Source organism: Nanorana parkeri, unplaced genomic scaffold, assembly GCF_000935625.1.
Source record: "Nanorana parkeri isolate BGI_ZX_2015 unplaced genomic scaffold, ASM93562v1 scaffold327, whole genome shotgun sequence".
NCBI classification, from domain to species: domain Eukaryota; kingdom Metazoa; phylum Chordata; class Amphibia; order Anura; family Dicroglossidae; genus Nanorana; species Nanorana parkeri.
The window spans coordinates 897,777-917,652 of NW_017306595.1; the positions used below are offsets into that span (position 1 = coordinate 897,777).

Here is a 19,876-nt window from a genome sequence, read left to right on the forward strand (position 1 = left end):
GATGATTTCCAAACGCAAATCGATAGGTGTATGGGCACCGTAAGTTGTAATCTTCCTCAATCTGGGACTAAATGATCAGTTTGGGATGGAGTTTATAAATCAGCATCATCGTGATACAGCATGCACAATTATGTGCATATACATACCATAGGCTTTGGTAAATAGAACTCTAAGTCACTCCACACCAAAATCCCAAATTTTACAAACCAGCTTGTCTCAACATTGACCATAAAGCATGTGACGCACTGCACGCAAAGCGGCGTGCAGCAAAGGAAAGCTGTGGCAAGCAGACCTTTGCCTGCAGTGTGTCTTGCAATTATCGATCCAGCATGTCAGCTTGCAAGAGCTAGCATAGCTGAACGTGCCGAGATGAAACATTTCATCTTCAGCCAATTGGCTTGCACGTATAAACCCACATGTGAGGATGCGAAGTCCATTGAGTTGTTACGCGTGAGCTGATTGGCTGAAGATGAAGTCTTTCATCTGGCTGCGCTCAGCACTGCGCCTTGCAGCTTTGCTTTGCTTTGCGTGAAGTGTGTCACAGGCTTAAATCATCCCTACGCCATTTTTCAATGCAACACTATCACCTTTGGCAATTTTCCGAGCGGTTTCCATTGATATGTTTAATTGACTTATCAGTTGGATTTCCTTTACTACTATTTGCAATTTTACCATTTTGCTTTCTTTTTTTCTTTACAGTTTGTAGACAACATCAGATCAAGGGAAGAGATCGATCAGGCTGAATACTACTTGTACAAGTAAGTAATAATGTTAACTGGTGCTATTAATTTACACATTATGTAGGAACCGATCCGTGTTTACTTTAAAGTGGGTTGTCATGAAAAAGTGATTCAGACCTTCCCCATTTGTGTAGTAACACAGAGTGGTCCCCACTTTTTGCATTCTCCAACTTGACAACAGTTTTTTTTAACCTGTTAAAACCTTATTTTTTGTTAGTCATACACTACCCATTTTTATTGATGGAGTCCACTGTGCAAAGTAATTGAGTGCCAACTCTTAGTTTGCGATAGAAGTGTTTAATTTTGTTGCATTTTAGAAAATCTTTCTGTCATACATAGTGATATGTCACAGACAACTGGTAACTATAGCCTTGTTTTCAGGGTTTTCCATCCTGGTGTGCAGAAACTCGGTATGATTGGCGCATAGCAGATAACCAAGGCTTGACAGAATCTGGTTTCTAAATTCTTAAGGGCTAGGTAGACAATGCAGAGCAGACAAGATGGACACTGGAGTGCTGGTTGGGGAAGCCAAAAGACAAGGGAGACAGATACGGTGTCAACAGAGAATACACTTGCGACACCAGAATAGCCGCATAGTACAGTACTGGTATCAAGATACTGGTGATCAAGACCCCACATTGTCTTGATGCTAGCCCATTGTAATCTCCCACAGAGTAGCCCTCACACTGGGAATGAAAGATTCAGGGCTCTACTGTACTGTACAAGTCTGTTAGCGTAATAGTGTAACATTAGCATTAGAGGTGTGTGTGTGTGTGTGTGTTATAATTGTAAAGCATTTTGTGCTTCAGGTAAGAATAGATAGATGCATTTTAAGTTTTCGTTGTTGTTCAATGATACATTAAGGAATGTGAATCCCAGTTATGTTGCTTTTAAAGGTAACATTTATCCTTTATGGAGTTCCATTGATAATGTATTTAAAATGTATGGAAATTAGAGATAATAGGAGCATTTCAGGCCTGACATTCATCCATCACAATGATTGGAGAACATTACTGCAAATTCCTGAATAGCAGCCCTGAGATGTCAGCAAAACAGAGTGTATAGGGTCTTCCCAATCAACGCTTCCTAATGTTGTGTAGAATCTGCACACAGTTGTTTAGCTGAAGTGAATCTTCAATGTATAATCTCTTTTTGCATTCTACTTACTATACACGGTTTGTTTCATCTTAAAAATAATAGTGGATTGTCAATTCATTTTTTTGATGAAATTTAATTTGGTATTTTGTAGGGATGCACCGATACTGTTTTTTCCATATCAAGTACCAATATTTTTTTCTGGTACTCGCCGATACCAAATACAGATACTGGAAGTCCCATTAAGGAAGCTGGGAAGATGTCTCCATGCTCCCTCGTCTTTTTAGCTTTCTGCTTTCTGGCTAATCAGGAAGCCACGGTGTGGGTAACGACTCGCCGCCAGGCTTCCTGATTTGTCGGGAAGCTGGCCAATCAGGAAGCTTGGTGGCAAATCATTACACACCGCCTGGCTTCCAAATTAGCTGGGAAGCCGGGGGTCGAGTCATTACCCGTCCCCAGGCTTCCTGATTGACTGGGAAGCCGGCTTTATGCTCCCTGTTGACGAGAAGTATGGAGCTGGCTTCAATCAGTATGCCAGGCAACGTGTAATGACTCGGCGCCCAGCTTCCTGATACCGGAAGTCACGTTATCGGGATAGGCATCAGGAGCATTTGGGCGATTACAAGTACTCGTCCAAATACTCGATATCGGCACCGATACTGGTATCTGTGCATCCCTAGTATTTAGTATTCAATATGACATCGCTGGGTGCCTGAGCAGCCAATCACTTGGTACCAGTGCTTTTACGTGGGAGGAAGGGTAGTGAGCCACATGCCCCAATACCTGGAAGTACCTGACATTCCTTTTTACTCTGGGTGGGTAAATGGAGCAAATGGAGAAGTGAGGGGAACGTAAAGCTTGCGGTACACCTGTAGGTTCCTCCATCCATGATAAACCGTATGGACATCTCCCCTTTCGGGCTATTGTATTCTGACAGCTGGCAGTATATTGAATAGTAACTGCAGCTGTGTGGCTTCAGTCAGTGTTCAGCTGACAATTTTCTACCCAGCTCCTTCAACAAAAGTTGATTAATCCAGTTTTGTCGCGTGGCGCAGTTTTGTTGGGTGGTGCCGGTGTTCTATCATTCCCTCGGACCCGTGACTTTATCGGACTTCAGCACCAGGTCCGTAAATCTCATGGACCAACGCAGCTTGTCAGTGGCTCCTAGTCCAGAACGGACTACCACGCATGTTTTCACGTATAATGTTTATAAAGAAAAATAAATAGAATATACTGTGCATGTTTCTTTTTCTTTATAAACACTATACGTGAAAACATGCGGCATAAGGAGCTTTGTTGGACCCACGCATGTGCAGTAGCCATCAGATGTCTGCACTGCTGCATGCGTGGTAGTCCGTTAGAGCTCTGAGCTAGTAAATGCTAATGAGCTCCGTTGGTCCGTGAGATTTATGGGTCTGGTGCCGAGACCTTCACACGCCCTGCACACACTTCGCGAAGTCAGATAAAGTCATGGGTCCGATGGAATGACAGAACACCGGCAGGGCCACACAAAGCTGTAATTTTGGAATCGGCAGACCTTGTCTGAAATTCGTGCAATGTATGACCAGTTTACGCATAAGCAGCAGTGGAGGACAGCATTAAAGCAACACTAACATTTTGTAAATGAGGCCTGCCTGCAAAATACTTAACGGAGAACTATGGGGTCAGGGCTTTTCCCCATAGTCCTAAGGGTAACGGGAGGACACAAACTAGTGTGCTCCCGCCACCCAAAGCTCAGTATACCGCGAGCTACAGCTCGCGGGATACTGAGATGCCGCAGCCAGAACGGATCCCGACATTACTGTCTGGATCCACCCAGCTGCGTGAGTGACAGCTGGCTCTGCACATCTAGAGGCAGAGCCAGCTGTACCCGCCCGCTCCCCCGTCCGTTCCGCCACTCAGCGCTGGAAGATTGGACAGGGGAGGGGGGGAATCCCTGCAGGGAGCCGTGAGTGGCAGTCACAGCTCTCTACAGGGACATGATCGAGAAGTGAGCGAGCGACGGTATGTGTTCGATCACTTCCCGATCTATTGAGCCGACTTGTGACAGTTTCATTGTCACAGGTCGGCTAGAACTATGAGGCTGAGTGATTTTTCACTCTCCTCATAGTTCTCCTTTAATACTTTCATGTTAAGTTGTCTGCACCACCGAACTTTGCTCTGATGAAGAGTTAAAGCTTGATGAGGAATCATCAGCATCTGACACTTCTGGCAGTGTCAAATTTCTGGTCCCGTGGCCTGACTGTGGTACCTTCTGCCAGCCTCTAAATCGCTTCAGGAGTGCCGTAGGCCTGGCGGATTAAACCACAATGCTCAGCAGGGGACCAGACATCCGCCACACCCAAAAGTGTGTTGGATGCTGAAGATTCTTTTGCAGCGGAGCGTACATAGGTGGGGTGGGCGACAGCACAGGCAAGTTTTAAGGCTTTATCTTTGTAGGCAGGCCTTTAATAATGGCATTTTATTCTAGTGACAGTCACTTTAGGAGTAGCTGGCTTTCAGTATTTAGACACACTGTAAATATTCTTGCTTGTATGAGCCAGCTCCCGTATCAAGTTCTGTTGGATTTCATGTACGTTCTCTTTGATTTAATATCAACAGTTATCAGTGCCAGACGTATTTATATAATAATACACTAAACATGACATGAGTGGAAATAAAGCTTAGTGATTTCTCTTGTACCACTTGTATCTAGACACTTCAAATTTGCTTTTTTAGACCTTAATGTAACTGCTGGCACTGTTTCCATTGGAGTATGCTGCTGGCTTTATAGCTGCGTGTAGAAAGGCCCCCTTTATTTCTCTTAGCCAATAACAGATATTATTTAACTGCCTGATACTAGTAAATCATAAAATCATTCAAATTGGAGAACACTTGCTTTTTTTACATTCACTGATAAAATGCACCTTTCATGTTGCAGGTTCATTAAGAACCCCAAACTATATATTTCCTGAAAGCAGAAGATCTTCAGATGTAAAAATATGCATAAGGGTCCCAATGTGATTGTACATCTTTATAATACATTTCTTTTCGATGTTATTTTTTTTCTCCTAATTTTTTTTAAGGCTTGTTTGCACCATTTCCAGACCAGATCTGGATGTGTTTCTGGAAATTCTGGCGTGCATTTGTGATGCGTTTTTGACGCATTGTGGTGCATTTTTTTGTCTCAATTGAATGTCTATTGTGTTCAAGTGTGTTCTGGTGCATTCCAGACCAGAAAAAAAGTGCATGCAGTTCTTTTTTTATTTAAACATTTGTTTAAACTGGAACTGAAGGTAGTGGTGTGAACTGGCCTCACTCTTCCCATAGGAATGAATGGGTATACGTTGTTGGACCAGACAAAAAGCATTCTGGTCTGGCGATTAGTGTAAACAAGCCCTTAAACTGTACTATGTTTATATCACATGGGGTTTGGCAAACTTGTTTTTTTTACAAACAGAAGGGGTGAATTAAATTACAACTCCCACTCTACACCGCCCCACCCCTACCACCGTGTGTGTGTCTTACTTTTTTAAATTTAAATTTAAAAAAAAAAAGTATTGTAACGCATGTTCAGACAGGGGAAGAAATCCTTCTGATCCCCAGGGTAGTTGGATAACTCTCAGAATCCAAATTATTCAGTGTTGTTTCCTATAAATATTCATAGCCATTTACAAACACAAGCACCCCTTTTTAACAATTTACCGAGTCAGCTAGAACTGGTACTTGTGGAAGACTCTTACAGTAAAGAACACTTTCCATATACGTATAAGGGCACTCTCACAAAGGCCAGTGCAATGAAGATTCGGGCACTGACTGAGCAATGCGGTGGCCTTTTCATTGTCATGAATACATTAAGTTCAGTCAGTCATTCCTGATGTCCTCCATGCCCCTTAATTTAGTTGCCCATTTCTGCACTCTTTCCAGTTTTACCATATTGTTTTTGTGAACAGGCATTCAAAACTGAACTGCATATTTAGGATGTGGTCTCACTAATGCTTTCTCGATGCAGATTGGTATTGCATGCTATTATTCAAGTCTGGTTTACCAGGATACCTAGATCCTTATCCATAACTCATTCAACTTATTGCAATGCAAGTTCAAAGTCACTGTATTAACCCTGTACCTACAGCATGAGACAAAGCAGCTACCGTAAGTGCTAACGATCCGGAATGTTGCAGTATGGTCGTGTTCTTCCATAACAGTTACACTATTGGAAGGGAAAGGGTAGAAGGTGCACCCCAATCAAAACGGAACTTTACATCATCAGATGCACATCAGGAGTATAACCTATGTGTTGAGTAGTTTAGTTTTTCTTCCCGGCATTGCTGTACTGCACCAATCTCATTCTCTCTCTTTTGTCTGTTATTTGGCAATCCTGGAATGCACCTGGCAGTGATTCTGGAACACCTCACTGGTACTAAGTAGTTTCTTACAGTGACCAATTAGTCACACCTGCCTTTAGAAGCTTCAATGTGATTTGTGATACAGGAAGAAGAGAGCACAGCATAAGCTTCAGGTAGTAGATTCCTGCTGCCTTTCTATTGCATTTGTGCACGGGTATCTGTGCTATTCTGTGGGGAATTACACGGAACTCATATTATGGTAAACTAGTATAGTAGCACAGTATGTAAGGCTGAATAAAGACCAAGGTCCATCCAGTTCAACCTATGTATGTGAGTGTGTATTTGTCTGGCTCTAGCACTTCCCATATCCCTGTAGATTCTGCAAAAGAAGAAACTCATCCAGAAGTTTCTTGACTTTATCAATGTTATCTGCAGATACCACCGCCTGTGGTAGTGAGCATCCATTTATAATTAAGAGTGGGTATCATTATCCCCTCTCTGCTGTACTCCGCAAGGTTGCTCCACACAACGGCCTGCATGTTCTGGACCACTACTAAAATGCATCCACTTTAATAGCCATTTTGGGGGGCATATCATATCAGAATAATCCTAAAATGAGTGATTTAACCCCCAGCATCTACCTAGAACTATCATATCAGATTAAGGTAGACAGACCCTATATTATTTATATTTTGCCAGCTGGTTTCTGGATTGCCAGGAGAGAGGACTGGCAGCTCAGCTATTGCCATGCATCTTCTGAAGCTGTTCATGTGTTAAAAGGCAGGGTATTCGTCATCTTGTATCTCGGCCTGAGTCTATGCTATAAATCTTCCTGTCAGCTTCACCATCTGAAATGATTTTCTGTAAATTGCATGTTTGCATTAGTCCAGCAGAGGGCTCTGTTGTGCCTCTTACATTGCGAGGAAATGCTGTTGCACAATTTCCAGGGTTTTCAGTTTCCCTCATGATGATAATTCTTATAGTTTTATTGAGGAAACACAACCCCTTCAAATGCTGTACCTATGTTACAAGGATTCAGGAAAACTTTTTTTATTGCAGAGCTTTAACTTCATATGTTCTGTATATATGGAGACCAGCCTTTTGGTGTACACCTAATAAACCCCATCATTGCAAAGCAGTCACTGCACAGGCCTAAGGTGTTCATTATATCTGGTGCCATTTTCTACACAGCTTTTAAAGGTGAACTCTTTAGCCAGATATAAAAGACACTGATTAATGCAGCTATACAATTATTTATGCATCATTAAATGTATTTTTTTACAAACAAGCAGCGTTAGAACCTAAATTTTTAACCTGGTATCAGCCTCTTGCGGTCCTTGTACACCAGTGATGGCGTATGAGACGTAGCAGCAATACAAGGAGCCAATCCGTTCATATACTGCTGATAGGAAGAGAAAGCACAGTGACGGGTAGATGAGCTCTGTGTTGCCTCTCCTTTCACTGTCCAGTCAAAGGCTGGGGGCCGATTCAGAACAACTTGGGCTCAGAAAAGGTAGGTTAAATGAATGCTGGCCATCAGACTGAGGGCATCTAGTGGTGGAAAGAAAGTATTGCAGGGGAAATCTTTGAAATTATGATTCATTTTGCAGCAAAAGCTGGTTTTGTTATTTTATTTTTCCGTAGGTTATTAATTTTTATCTTATTTTTGCTTTGCAATCTTTTACAGCTATTTTTTTAAATCTGATTCTTGTAGTAAAGCTAAGGAAACTAACCCAGAAGCAATATTTAACATACTTTAAAAAAACAAAACTTTTTAAAATACAACAAATGCTACGTACACAAACTGTAAGATTACAGGTTAAACATACAGGCTGCCAATACATACACATGCATACAGCATACCTTTTTCTACAACATGCAATGATTTTAATAAGAGGACACTTTAAAAGTCACTTAGCTTTGGTTGTTGCTGGTCTACAAACTCTGTATTGAACCGGGCTTTGTGGCGATGAAGCATTCTCAGGACAATGGCTTTTTGACTTTGCTTAGTGTTGTCCTCTGTTCCAGTGAAGTCCTGTGGTCACATTTCCTCAGTGAAGTCCTCCCAATTCACTTGGCTTTTAGTTAGAAAACTTGGTAGCCCAACTGTGGGCGTCTCACTTAATCTACTGCATCAGATTTCTATGGCAGATTTCTATCTCTTTTTCCAACTCTAGATGGCAACGCAGCACCATAAATGCCACGTGCGGTCCGTTAAATGCCAAAAAGGTCAGGCTATTGTTGACCAGCGTGGGTGTGTTATTGACACAAATCTTACCCAAAACAATAGCCAGCATCAACGCTAGCTTCTCACAATAGAAGATACTGTCCCACTGTCCGAAAGCTAGCTAAGACAATAGAAGGCACTCTACACTCTTTTGCCTATTGTGAGAAACTAACTTTGTGTCAACATTTGTTTAACTTAACAATGACATTTATCTGAGTGACTAACTCCCTCTTGAAACCTGATGTATGTAAATGCTGTATTTGTGTGTTTCTGAAAAAAATCATTGCAGTATGCAATGATACCTTTCTTATTGGACTAACATGCTTCTGACCTGAAGAAGAGAGGCTAACTCTCAAAAGCTTGTCTTTTGAATATTATGTTATTCCAATAAGAAAGGTATCATTGCATATGGCAATACTCCGTTGTTGTTTTTTACATCTTGTCTACTAGACTAATATGGCTTATACACACAATGCAGAAAAGTATAGAATGCAAAGACTCCAATGCAGCAAGTACTCATTATAGTTCACCATAACAGACTTTGTGTTGTATAGACTTAAAAAGCTGAAGGTGTTTCTGTAACGTTTTTCTATGGCCTTTGTAAGTAACCATGAGCCTCTAAAATGGGTCACAGCCCATGTTATTACTCAGCTTTTCAGTTGCTCCCCAAATGGTAAGCAGTGTATAGAAGTGAGGGCTAACCCTACTCTTGATTCCTGTTAGCCAGCAATTCAACAGTCTAATTAGCGTGTTCTATTGACACAGATGGGTGGGAGACCGTTCAAAATGCACAAAAAATCTTTTTATTTGAATGCAATTTGTCTGTTCTCTGAAAAAGTGGCGTAAGGCTATTAGGGATGGACATTTTTCACCAATTACGCCATGTCATGCTCCACTGAATGCTAATGTCCAGAAGAGAAAAAATACAGGAAAGCTAATTCTATGTAAAGAGAATAATGGGGAGTGTTGCAGGCAAGCCAGGAGGAGACAAAGCCTTCTGCTGAAGGATCACAGTGGTCGGGCACAAACACATTTACCAGCATGGAAACTGTGCGACACAATGAACTGGAACAAAAGACTGGGCGGCGATTTGTAGAGCCATTTCTGTAACAGAACCGAAGCTTTATTAATATATTTAAAAAGCAATGCGTCTTTAAGTGGGAACTTGTTACAGTAGTATGCGTCCTTTCTCCTTACAGCCTGACTGCCTGGGAATGACTCTGTGACCCATTTAAACTATACTGCTTCTAAATTTTTCAGAGTTTTTACTTTCTTTTAAAGGTCCAACTGTATCCAAGTGTATCGTAAGCATCACATTTTGATGCATGTATCATTGAGAAAAAGAAGAGTTCCATTCAACAGGCAAAAGCAATCTGTAAACCTCCACTGCTATCAAGTACATACAGCAACTAAAATTAGAAATCTCATTGGTCTCATTTAGTTTTGGATGAAATGGTGATGGATTAAAAGTAAGGTTTTTACTGCTATCTGGGGCTCTTTAAGAGAGATTTAACCTCACTTCCTGTCCTGCTGACAATGGTTTCACCAGGCAGGAGGTGAACAAATATCTGCAACACAAACCAGAAAAAAAAGCTGACAGGAGTTCTAGCCTTTCCCTACTCTGCTAAAGAAAAGCATTTATATTTCTGTTGGGAGAGTTCCCCTCACTTCCTGTCTGCTAAAACATCAGCAGGACAGGAACTGAGGGTATATCTTTCTAAAGAAAAGCCCTGTATCATTAAAAACCTGACAGGGTTCTAACCATTCACTACTTTATCAAAATGAAGTAAAAAGGTTTTGGCTTAACATACACTTTAAAGAGGAACTTCAAAGAGGAACTTCACCCATATCTTCAAAAGAACAACATATTCATGTCATATTTTAATATTTACTTTTGACTTGAGTGTACCTTTAACATATTACTAATTGCTGCAGCAGAACAGGGCAATATTGCAGGATGTCCTATGTAAACATTTGGGAATACAGGTTGATATAATTTACAGCAAATGGCGCAATCTATCTCAACCTCATGCATCCGGCAAGTAGAAATACAGAATGGGAAGACTCTACCTTGCTCTGTTTAGATAAAGATTGTTTACATTTATCTCCACCCCTGCAGTAGCCTACAAATCATGACCTTTGGGAGCTTAACATGTGAAGGGTCACTTTTAGGGAGGAGTACCTCAAGTCCTGTCCAGCTTATGGTGGTACTTTCCAATACTTGATGTCACATACCTTAGTTCACTACAGAACAGTTTCAATAATCTTACAATTTTCCTGACTATTTATTGTAGATAAAACCAGTGCCTTTGTTTTATCCATCAAGTCTTGCCATCCATTGCTGAGTGATATGAAAGTCTTCTATCACTTGACTGCTGTTTGTATCAGTAAAGACCCTTTCTTCTGCGGAACTAGTTATAACTCAGCTTGAGTTCTTTTGTGTCCCTACCCTATTCCCTTTAAAAGTAGATTCCCAGATTTACCCGAAACGATGAGAAGCGGTACTGTGCTGGCAGATCGGAGAGGGGAATCCAGCCCCTTCCCCTGTCACGGCAGAGAGCCGTGACAGGATCGAGAGGTGAGCGAACCTGGTATGTGTTCGCTCACCTCCCGATCTACTGAGCCGACCTGTGACAGTCTCATTGTCACAGGTCGGCTAGAACTATGAGGTGAGTGGAAATCACTCATCTCATAGTTCTCCTTTAATGGGCTCAGAGCTCTGCTCACAAATTACATGCTCAGTAGGGGAGCAAATAATCATATGGTAATTATGAATTTCCTTTGTCAGAAGATTACTTTTAGATACATGGATCCTGAATATATAGTATTTTTTACTCTTATTGGTCAGAAGAGAAGTAGAGAACCTATTTATGGAGCCGTTAGTATGCAATAGACTTTACTTGTGTCCTTTTAATATATAAATGCATAGATGGATACGTTTGGAAATGAACATGCCCTGTGGGTAGCTGATTCGTGACACCGCTATGGTAACTATAACTGTGACAATATTAAAAAAACCTGCAGATTTATAACTCTGTATTTCACTCGACCTCTTGGCAAGACTTCTGATTTGCTTCATCAAACACTTGAAAGCTGCAGAAATTGTAAAGCCTGTCACTTGGCAGAATTTCACACTTGTGTTGCCAATGACACCGAAAGAAAATTTAATGCTTGCCCCTTGCTTTAATACAAAATGTTGTACTGAGAAGGATTTTGAGAGACTCGGCCAACAGTTGCCTATGTCTGTGCTATTAAAATAGTACACAATGTTTTTTTGACTATTAAAAATTAAATCAAAGCAGTGGTAGAAAACCCACAGTCTTTCATTAATTATTTCATCTTTAATTTATTTATGTCAAGCAGGGATCAAAAGGCTGAATTACTTAGGAGACTGCTAGTTTCCAATTGGCACTGCTTAATATTTTAGGTGGATTACAAGCTATCGTTTCTTACTCACAATAAGAAATATCTGGCATTTTGTAATTCCTCAGCCTTGTGTTGGGGTAACAGTAGGCATAACCGTCAAGGACAAAATCAGTCACTCATATTTGAAGATAAGTGGAGAATTTAAAGTGTGCCCATATTCTTGTCAATCCTTCAAAGCAACAATTTTCATCAAAACAGGCACTTGCTGGCTTTTCATGAGCAGCATGGGGTACCTAAAAGCTGGTTTGCTTTATCATGCAAAACTCCACTGCACTTTGATAGTCAGCACTTGGACTTCTTACTACTGATCAGTGAGACCATCCATCAGAATGATAGGGCATTAGGGAGGCATGGAAATTGCCAATCTTCACGGTACTTAGCACTATGGTTCCACCTATACCAAAGCCCCAATCCTTGCCAAACCGAGTTAGGATTTTGCCTCTTCAGTATGTCTCTGTTTTTTTTGCCACATCATTCTTGTATGCTGATCAAATATGAAATTATACAATATTTTGAAAATTGTTATCTTGCAGAAACTGGTGGTACTAAATTGTTGTGAAGATCAATAAATTATAATTTTTCTTTGAAAAGGAGTGATTGTTAATCTCAGGAAAATCCAACTGAGGTTTTTTTTTTTATCATCTTGAAAAATTGGTTCCAGGGGAAAGTTTTGTTGAGACCATTAAATTTCATTATGTGTATTGTGAAACTCAGATCTCTTGTTTCTTCTGATCACCTGTCTTTAGATTTAGACATTAGCTAGTTTTTGCTCCCTCACACTGTTCCGATGCAATCCTGGGACACTATTTCTCAGCATTTCAGGGTTGAAGGACGGAACTAAACATCTTTATGCCAGATTACAGTGACACTAAACTCAGGAGGTCAATCTTAAAAATGCATTCAAGTAGCATAAGTATTAACAAAAATGTCTCTTATTTGTGTATCACTCGGCTGTATATCCTCAAATCATCTCTGAATTGGTGCTGACACTGTCCTTCCTTCTGGAGGGTGACTACTTTTGTCCCCCATGGTCCCTGTGTGTTGTAAAGTAGCCACCGCTCCAAGCTCCCTCCTATGATAGACTATCATTTTAATGCAAATTAGCAAACGTGAGCTTGTAGTCCATCATGGGAGTGAGCTTGGATTGGTGGCTACTGTACAACACACACAGGGACCATGGGGAACAAAAGTAGTCACCCTCCAGAAGGAAGGACAGTGTCAGCACCAATTCAGAGATGATTTGAGGATCTACAGCCGAGTGATACACAAATAAGATACATTTTTGTTCATATTTAAGGTACTTGAATGCATTTTTAAGATTTAACTCCTGAGTTTAGTGTCACTTTTAAGTGTTTAGATTTTGTTGTCAATGGCGGCTTCCCAAGATATTGACTTCTGTTATAAGTGAAGTCTAGTAGACTGAATCAACCGCTGGCTGCTTTTATCTTTTGCACTTTCCAGCATTAAAAGCTCAAAGTCATTGTTCCCATGTCTGTTCGGGCCCACCCTGTTTTAGGTATTCATGCACACTCCTCCTTTTGCATTCTTTATAACTTTGGAACATACCAACATCATGAGATGCTTATAGTTTACACAGAAGGGACATGTGACAGGGTGCCAACGCAAGAGAACAATTGGCAAACTAGGACAGAGTGTTGTGACCCTATAACAGGAAGTGTCTAATAAAGTACTTCCATGGCAGGATTACCTGTTTTGTTTTAATGGAAACTGCAGGTTTACAAAGATAGAAATGTTCTTCTAAAATTACATTGACATGTTAAAGGTCATATTAGATTTTACATCTATTTTAATTGATCCTATATCTGGTTTCTATAGGATACTTTACTTCACACCTTTTTAACTCCCTTTGCCTCACCGTATTTCATTAGCTTGTCTTTTTTTTAAATCTTTGAATTTGCAAAGGTATAACCTGTATATGTAAAATGTATTTTGTTCTCCCCAAAGAGCAGTGGGTGCTTGCGATGAACAAGGACTTGAGTTAGTAATATAATTAATGCATGTGTAGGTTGTAAATTAGAGTTTATTCGGCCTGCTCTGGGACTGTGGAAGGAGAAATTCTCAGTACAGGGTTACTATGGCAACCACTCACCCCACCAGTCTCTTCATTGTTCCCAGCCTATCACCAGTCCTGCAGTCTGCTTGTCATTGGTACAGTATTTTTATTCACACACCGCTCTTGTAATGTACCTTGGGAAAAATGAGATCAGATGTCTTTTATTATAAAAAAAATCTTTACACTTGCCAGTTTATTGCAAGCAGTTTTTGCTAGCAAGGCTTTTTTTTTTTCTTTTTACTTAGTGACAGACGTGTTTTGAAGATCAGTGATGTTAGATTCCTCGATAGCAGCTGCTTTTTTTAATTATTATTATTTTTTTTTATATGTGGCAGTGTGCTTTTGAATACAGCATTTGTCTATTTTTATGCATGCAATTCTTATACATGGTATTAAACCTCCCCCTCCCAAATATAAATCGTAAGAGATTTTTAAATTAAGTTTATTGGTAAATGTGCATATATAACGGAAAATTGTATACTTACCTATCGGTAATTTTCCTTTCCTGATGCCAGTACATGGCAGCATACAATGGGTATGGCTCCGCCCCCAGCCCAATTACAGGACCAGTTATACTATAAATTAAAGCCCGCCTCCCAAGGCCACCATTCTCGTAACAGGTACTCAATGCGAAAGCCATGGGAGGGTCCTGTATGCTGCCATGTACTGGCATCAGGAAAGGAAAATTACCGATAGGTAAGTATACAATTTTCCGTTTTCCTGACACCGTACATGGCAGCATACAATGGGATATAGCGATCACACAAACAGGGAGGGTAATTCTGAGATAATTATTTGTACCACATTCAGAACCAACTTCCCCATGGATCATACTCCTGGATAGACCCTGTAATGGGACAGGAACATATGGCAGGTTACTGCCTTCCAGAATAACTCTGGAGGTACATCACTGAATTATATCCGTAGGGATGGCAGTCTGCGGAAGAGCGAATTCAGAGATTAATCTGTGGCTCCATCTGCTTGACCAGGCACAATGCATGTGACCTAGTGCACACAGAGTGCCACTTACCAAAACCAGAACAGATCGACCTGAAAGAAAAAAGGTAACCTCCATGCTCTTCCCCAGCATAGCAGCCTGGAATGCTGGCAACATTGGTGTACTATTTAGATGGAAGGATCTTCCAACCTTTGGAAGATGCTGGGAGAGAGAGATTTAGGACTACCCTGCCTGCGAAATAGTAGCAAGAAGGTGGTTGCAGCCCAATCTTGACTATCCAACACACTCCTCACCGAGGAGATTACCGAAGGGAACTATTCTACATGTTGCTTTATGAACTATCAATTACTAGCCCAGTAATAGCACTTACTGACCAGGGCAGTCCATGCTTGGCCTAAGAACAGAGACTGACCTTTTGGCTGGCAATGAGGTCTCAGGGGCATGGTAGTTCTGAATAAATTGACATCAGCAGTGACTTCATAGTGAGGCTGCTATGGATATGCTGCATTGCTCATCCTAGACTGCAATTGCCTTGAGTTGGTACAGATTTCACCACACACGCACACCAATATCTAATGTCACGGGGACAGAAGAATTCACAATCCTCCTTTCTTCATTGATACAACCAAGATTACTCCCTCCCAAGAAAAGCAAAAGTCCTTTGAGGGTACATCTTGTTGGTTATGTGTTCAGATGAAACACTCAGATCTTGAGGAATGCTGAATTAAGTTCTACTTGCTTAGGCCATTACATGAATGTATATTACATTGTGAAGGAAATTAACTTCTTGTGCATTACAGATAAGCATCCACAAAGGGACCAGCATTCCACTACAGCTCAAAAGGCATCAGTACATTAGTATATGCTGCTGCATTTCCAACACCTCTGACCAACTTGCCCAGTAGGTCTCAGGTTGTGGGAGCTAACAAAAGTTTGAGCATTTACTGTTCATAGTATATGCTCATAGTTCCTGTTAAGAGTTCAAGACGAACATTGTCAGGTTTTTCTTCTCATCTTTCAGTCCATTCATTACCATCAGGCTCCTTGCTGCAAGCAAAACCTTAGGTTATAAGTACACATATCCAAATGGTGTCGCATAATCTTTTCCAGTCCAAAGATATCAATCCTTTTCTCCTCTAATTTCCATAGTGGGACAATCTTAAAAATGCATTCAAGTACCATAAGTATTAACAAAAATGTATCTTATTTGTGTATCACTCGTCTGTATATCCTCAAATCATCTCTGAATTGGTGCTGCCACTGTCATTCCTTCTGGAGGGTGGCTACGTTTGTTCCCCATGGTCCCTGTGTGTGTTTGTAAAGTAGTCATTGCTCCAACCTCACTCCTGTGATGGACTACAATCTCATGTTTTAGTTTACTAATTTGTACTGAGGTTGTAGTCCATCACAGGAGTGAGCTTGGAGCGGTGACTACTTTACAGCACACACAGGGACCATGGTGAACAAAAGTAGCCACCCTCCAGAAGGAAGGACAGTGTCAGCACCAATTCAGAGATGATTTGAGAATCTACAGCGGAGTACTCAGGGGGTGAGCCGGGCAGGCTCCGTAAAGAGAATCTGTCACCTCCAAACACCATCACATAGGGGCTTGTTAGTCCCTGTGTGATAGCAATAAAGTTTAAATGAAAAACAAATAATAAAATAAACAATTAAAAAGGTAAGGAGGAAAGTAAATAAAATAAATACCCCCCCCTATCGATAGGTGCACTATCTGTACCACATACAGCCATCCAGCATAGCCTTGTGCTATAGATTTCCAATTTCACTCGCAAATCGCAAGAAATCGTTGGTCAGTGGAGTCAGGTGACCGCGCTGACCAATGAGAAGTGCTTCTTAGCAGGGTTAAATACGATTTTGGTTAAAAATAGTTTTTTTGTATCAGGACAAGTAGATTGGGCCCCCGCTTTAGTCCTTGAACGAGGATTTTTTTACAAAAATGTCCTCGTCCCTGGTGATGCACGAATAAGCTACATTTTTGTTAATAGTGAAGGTACTTAAATGCATTTTTAAGATGTAACTCCTGAGTTTAGTGTCACTTTAAAATTATTGCTTCAAAAAATGATCTCTCACACCTGATCTAATAAGTATTTTTTTTTCTGTTAATGCATTGCTATATTTCTAAAGTTGGCCATACACTTTACAACCATCGCAAGACCTTAGTCTTGCGATGGTTGTAAAGTAATTAAAAAAACGTACGATCTGCCCATCTTGGACAGGCAGATCGTATTTGCAATCATCGGAAGCCCGCCCCCCTGAGGGGCGGGCTTCCGATGACCGCAATGCTGAACAGGCAGTGTGCGCGTGCGCACACCGGCCCGTTAGGCATTTGTCTCCCGAGCACCGTTCAAACCAGCCGAAAATCGTACGATTCTCGGCTGGTTTTCTAGCATGGTCCTTAGACAAAAGACGTGCGATCGTACAGTAGAAACGGTCGCACGTCTTCATTCACACTGCACGATTCTCATGCGATCGCGGGATTTCCAGCGATTCTCGTACGAGAATCGTGCAGTGCATGGGAACCTTAAGTAAGATGTTTGCCTTTGCACCAGCATTGCGATTGTTGATGAGTCCAGCATTTTTTCTGTGTGTTTACTGGTTAGTTGTAATGCAGTACCCCTCGGAAGAGGACTTGATTAATATTGCCTTCCCTTCAGCTGATCATTGTTATTCTGAACCCTGTCTTCTCCAGCAGAGCAACCTGATTTTAATTGATTGCAGCACTTTGTATGCTTTGCTGCAAGACTCTATATATGTATTTTACAATAAATGGGTCTCTTCAGTTTATCAAACTAATATCAGAAAAGTGACCTCTGTGGGAAGTCTCTGAGGTGCTTTAAATGAGAAGCCTATTTTTTATTGCTTGTTGTGATATGATATTATGTGCTGGTGTACAGTATCTGCATACCTCGTATACCGTATTTTAGTTTATTGGTAATAAAAAATCTTGTTTGTTCATGTTACCAAAATGAAAATAATTTTCAGTTGAAAGACCATTGCACTCGGGGTGAGCACAGCAGTCTATCTGCAGTCGCTTGATACCTCCTGCCTTTTTATAGCTCTCCATTCGGCAATGCTCATGCTGAACATGGCAGTTGTTTATGATACACAGAGGGGAATTTATCAAAACTGGAGCAGATTAAATCTAGAGCAGCTGTGCATGGCAACCAATCAGCTTCTATCCTTTTATTTTCAAAGCTTAACTAAACAGAAGAAAGAAGCTGATTGGTGGCTATGAGCAGCTCCAGATTCTGTCTGCTCCAGTAGGACTGCAGCTAACAACTATTTTCATAATCGATTAGTTAGCGGATTATTGACTTCGATTAATCGGATGAAATAAAGTTAATACTGTCATTTATTTATTTTTTCAGAAATAAGTTTTTATTGATTTTTTTTACAAAGACAAAAGAACATGGATACAATAACAGAAACAAAAAGACGTACATACAGCACAGAAACCGCTGTCTCATTAATCAGATACATAGCACGTCCGGGCCTTAGAGCATAGAAATTTGATACCCTAATGCATTTTTCAGATTTAACTTCTGAGTGTAGTGTCACCTTAACCTAGATGCTCCACATAGTTGCACAAACATGGCTTAATAGCAGAGTGATGGGTAGGAAGGCATTATTGGAAGAAAATAAAAAATTACCTTCTGGCCTGGTTCACACCTGAACGTTCTGTAGCGCGTTCAACGCTCGACGAACGCTCTACAAAACGCTTAAACATCTAAATCCCATTGTATTCAATGGGTCTGGTTCACACCTTCCCGTATTTCCGCCCGTCCGAACGCGATACAAAACGGCCTACGCCCAAAGAAGTACATGTACTTCTTTGGGGCGTTTTTGTCTCGCGTTACCATTGGGATACAGCCAAGTAGCCCTCGGAAACGGGCGTTTGGCGTGCATTTTTTTTACCGCGAATTGCAGTCGAAGCGCGCGACAGACGCGCATATTCAATACGCCTAGGTGTGAACCCAGCCTTAGACTTTTTTGACTTTGAACAAGTGAGCAGGTTTGGAACACCTGAATTCACTCTGACCCTCACTTGCATGTCACGAAAATTGTATTCTCTGGAGGTCAGCAATGGCAGTCTCCATATTCCTTACATGCAGATAGACATCTCTTATCTTTTTGATTTTTCAACTAAAATACCCTGTTTCCCCGAAAATAAGACCTAGTACTATTTTTGGGAATTGCTAAAATATAAGACCTACCCCGAAAATAAGACCTAGTTGTGACCATTCCCAGGGCCGGTGGTGGCATAAGGGGGAACTTGAAGAGCCGCGGGAGAGAATCAGCGGTGCCAACGAAGCCAGCACTAGAGGAAGCAAGGCGGCACTGGAGGGAGAAGAGGCGCATAAGCCGATGCCTCCTCTATAGCGCCGGCTCCTGTCACAGGCGGAATGATAGTAAATGCACTCCGCCTGTGAGAAATCAATAGTGGAAGTGTGCTTCGCTCATTCTGGCCAGCGATTGGTTAGCAAATTGCTCTTGGAAAGGTACGGCACCCCTGATTGCCCTGATCACCATATTTTTGTACATGAATACTTGTAGAGTGTTGTACATGAATAAGTGTGGATTGTTGTACATTAAAAAAAATATATAAATAAGACCTACCCCGAAAATAAGACCTAGTGTGTTTTTTGAGCCAAAAAAAATATAAGACAGTGTCTTATTTTCAGGGAAACACGGTATCAAAGTTTACAATATACATTCTACTGTAGGTAAATATTTATATATATTCTTCTTGTACAGTTTATATTATGTATTTAATGGTACAAAATCTCACAGTGGTTTTCTTAACACGCACTGACCAGTTTTAGGCTACTGCTATACTGTATATATTTATTTATATACTATTATTTACATATTAATGTCTGGAAGATGTTTTCAGAAATCAATATAGGATATAGATCATGTTTTTCAACCCTGTGAATTCTTAGGAAATAGTTGTTGCAAGTTGAGAGTGTGAAGGCTTCAGAGATAATGGATTGTCTACACCAAATGAGA

At 40.9% G+C, this 19,876-nt stretch overlaps 1 protein-coding gene across 1 annotated transcript in view; it reads left to right on the forward strand.

Annotated features, from left to right (window-relative positions):
* MRPS27 (mitochondrial ribosomal protein S27) overlaps nucleotides 1–19,876 on the forward strand; it is a 93,678-nt gene that overhangs the window by 13,828 nt on the left and 59,974 nt on the right. The window contains exon 4 of the mRNA XM_018558238.1: nucleotides 700–758. Coding sequence (XP_018413740.1) covers nucleotides 700–758 — 59 coding nt within the window. The remainder of the gene's footprint in view (nucleotides 1–699; nucleotides 759–19,876) is intronic.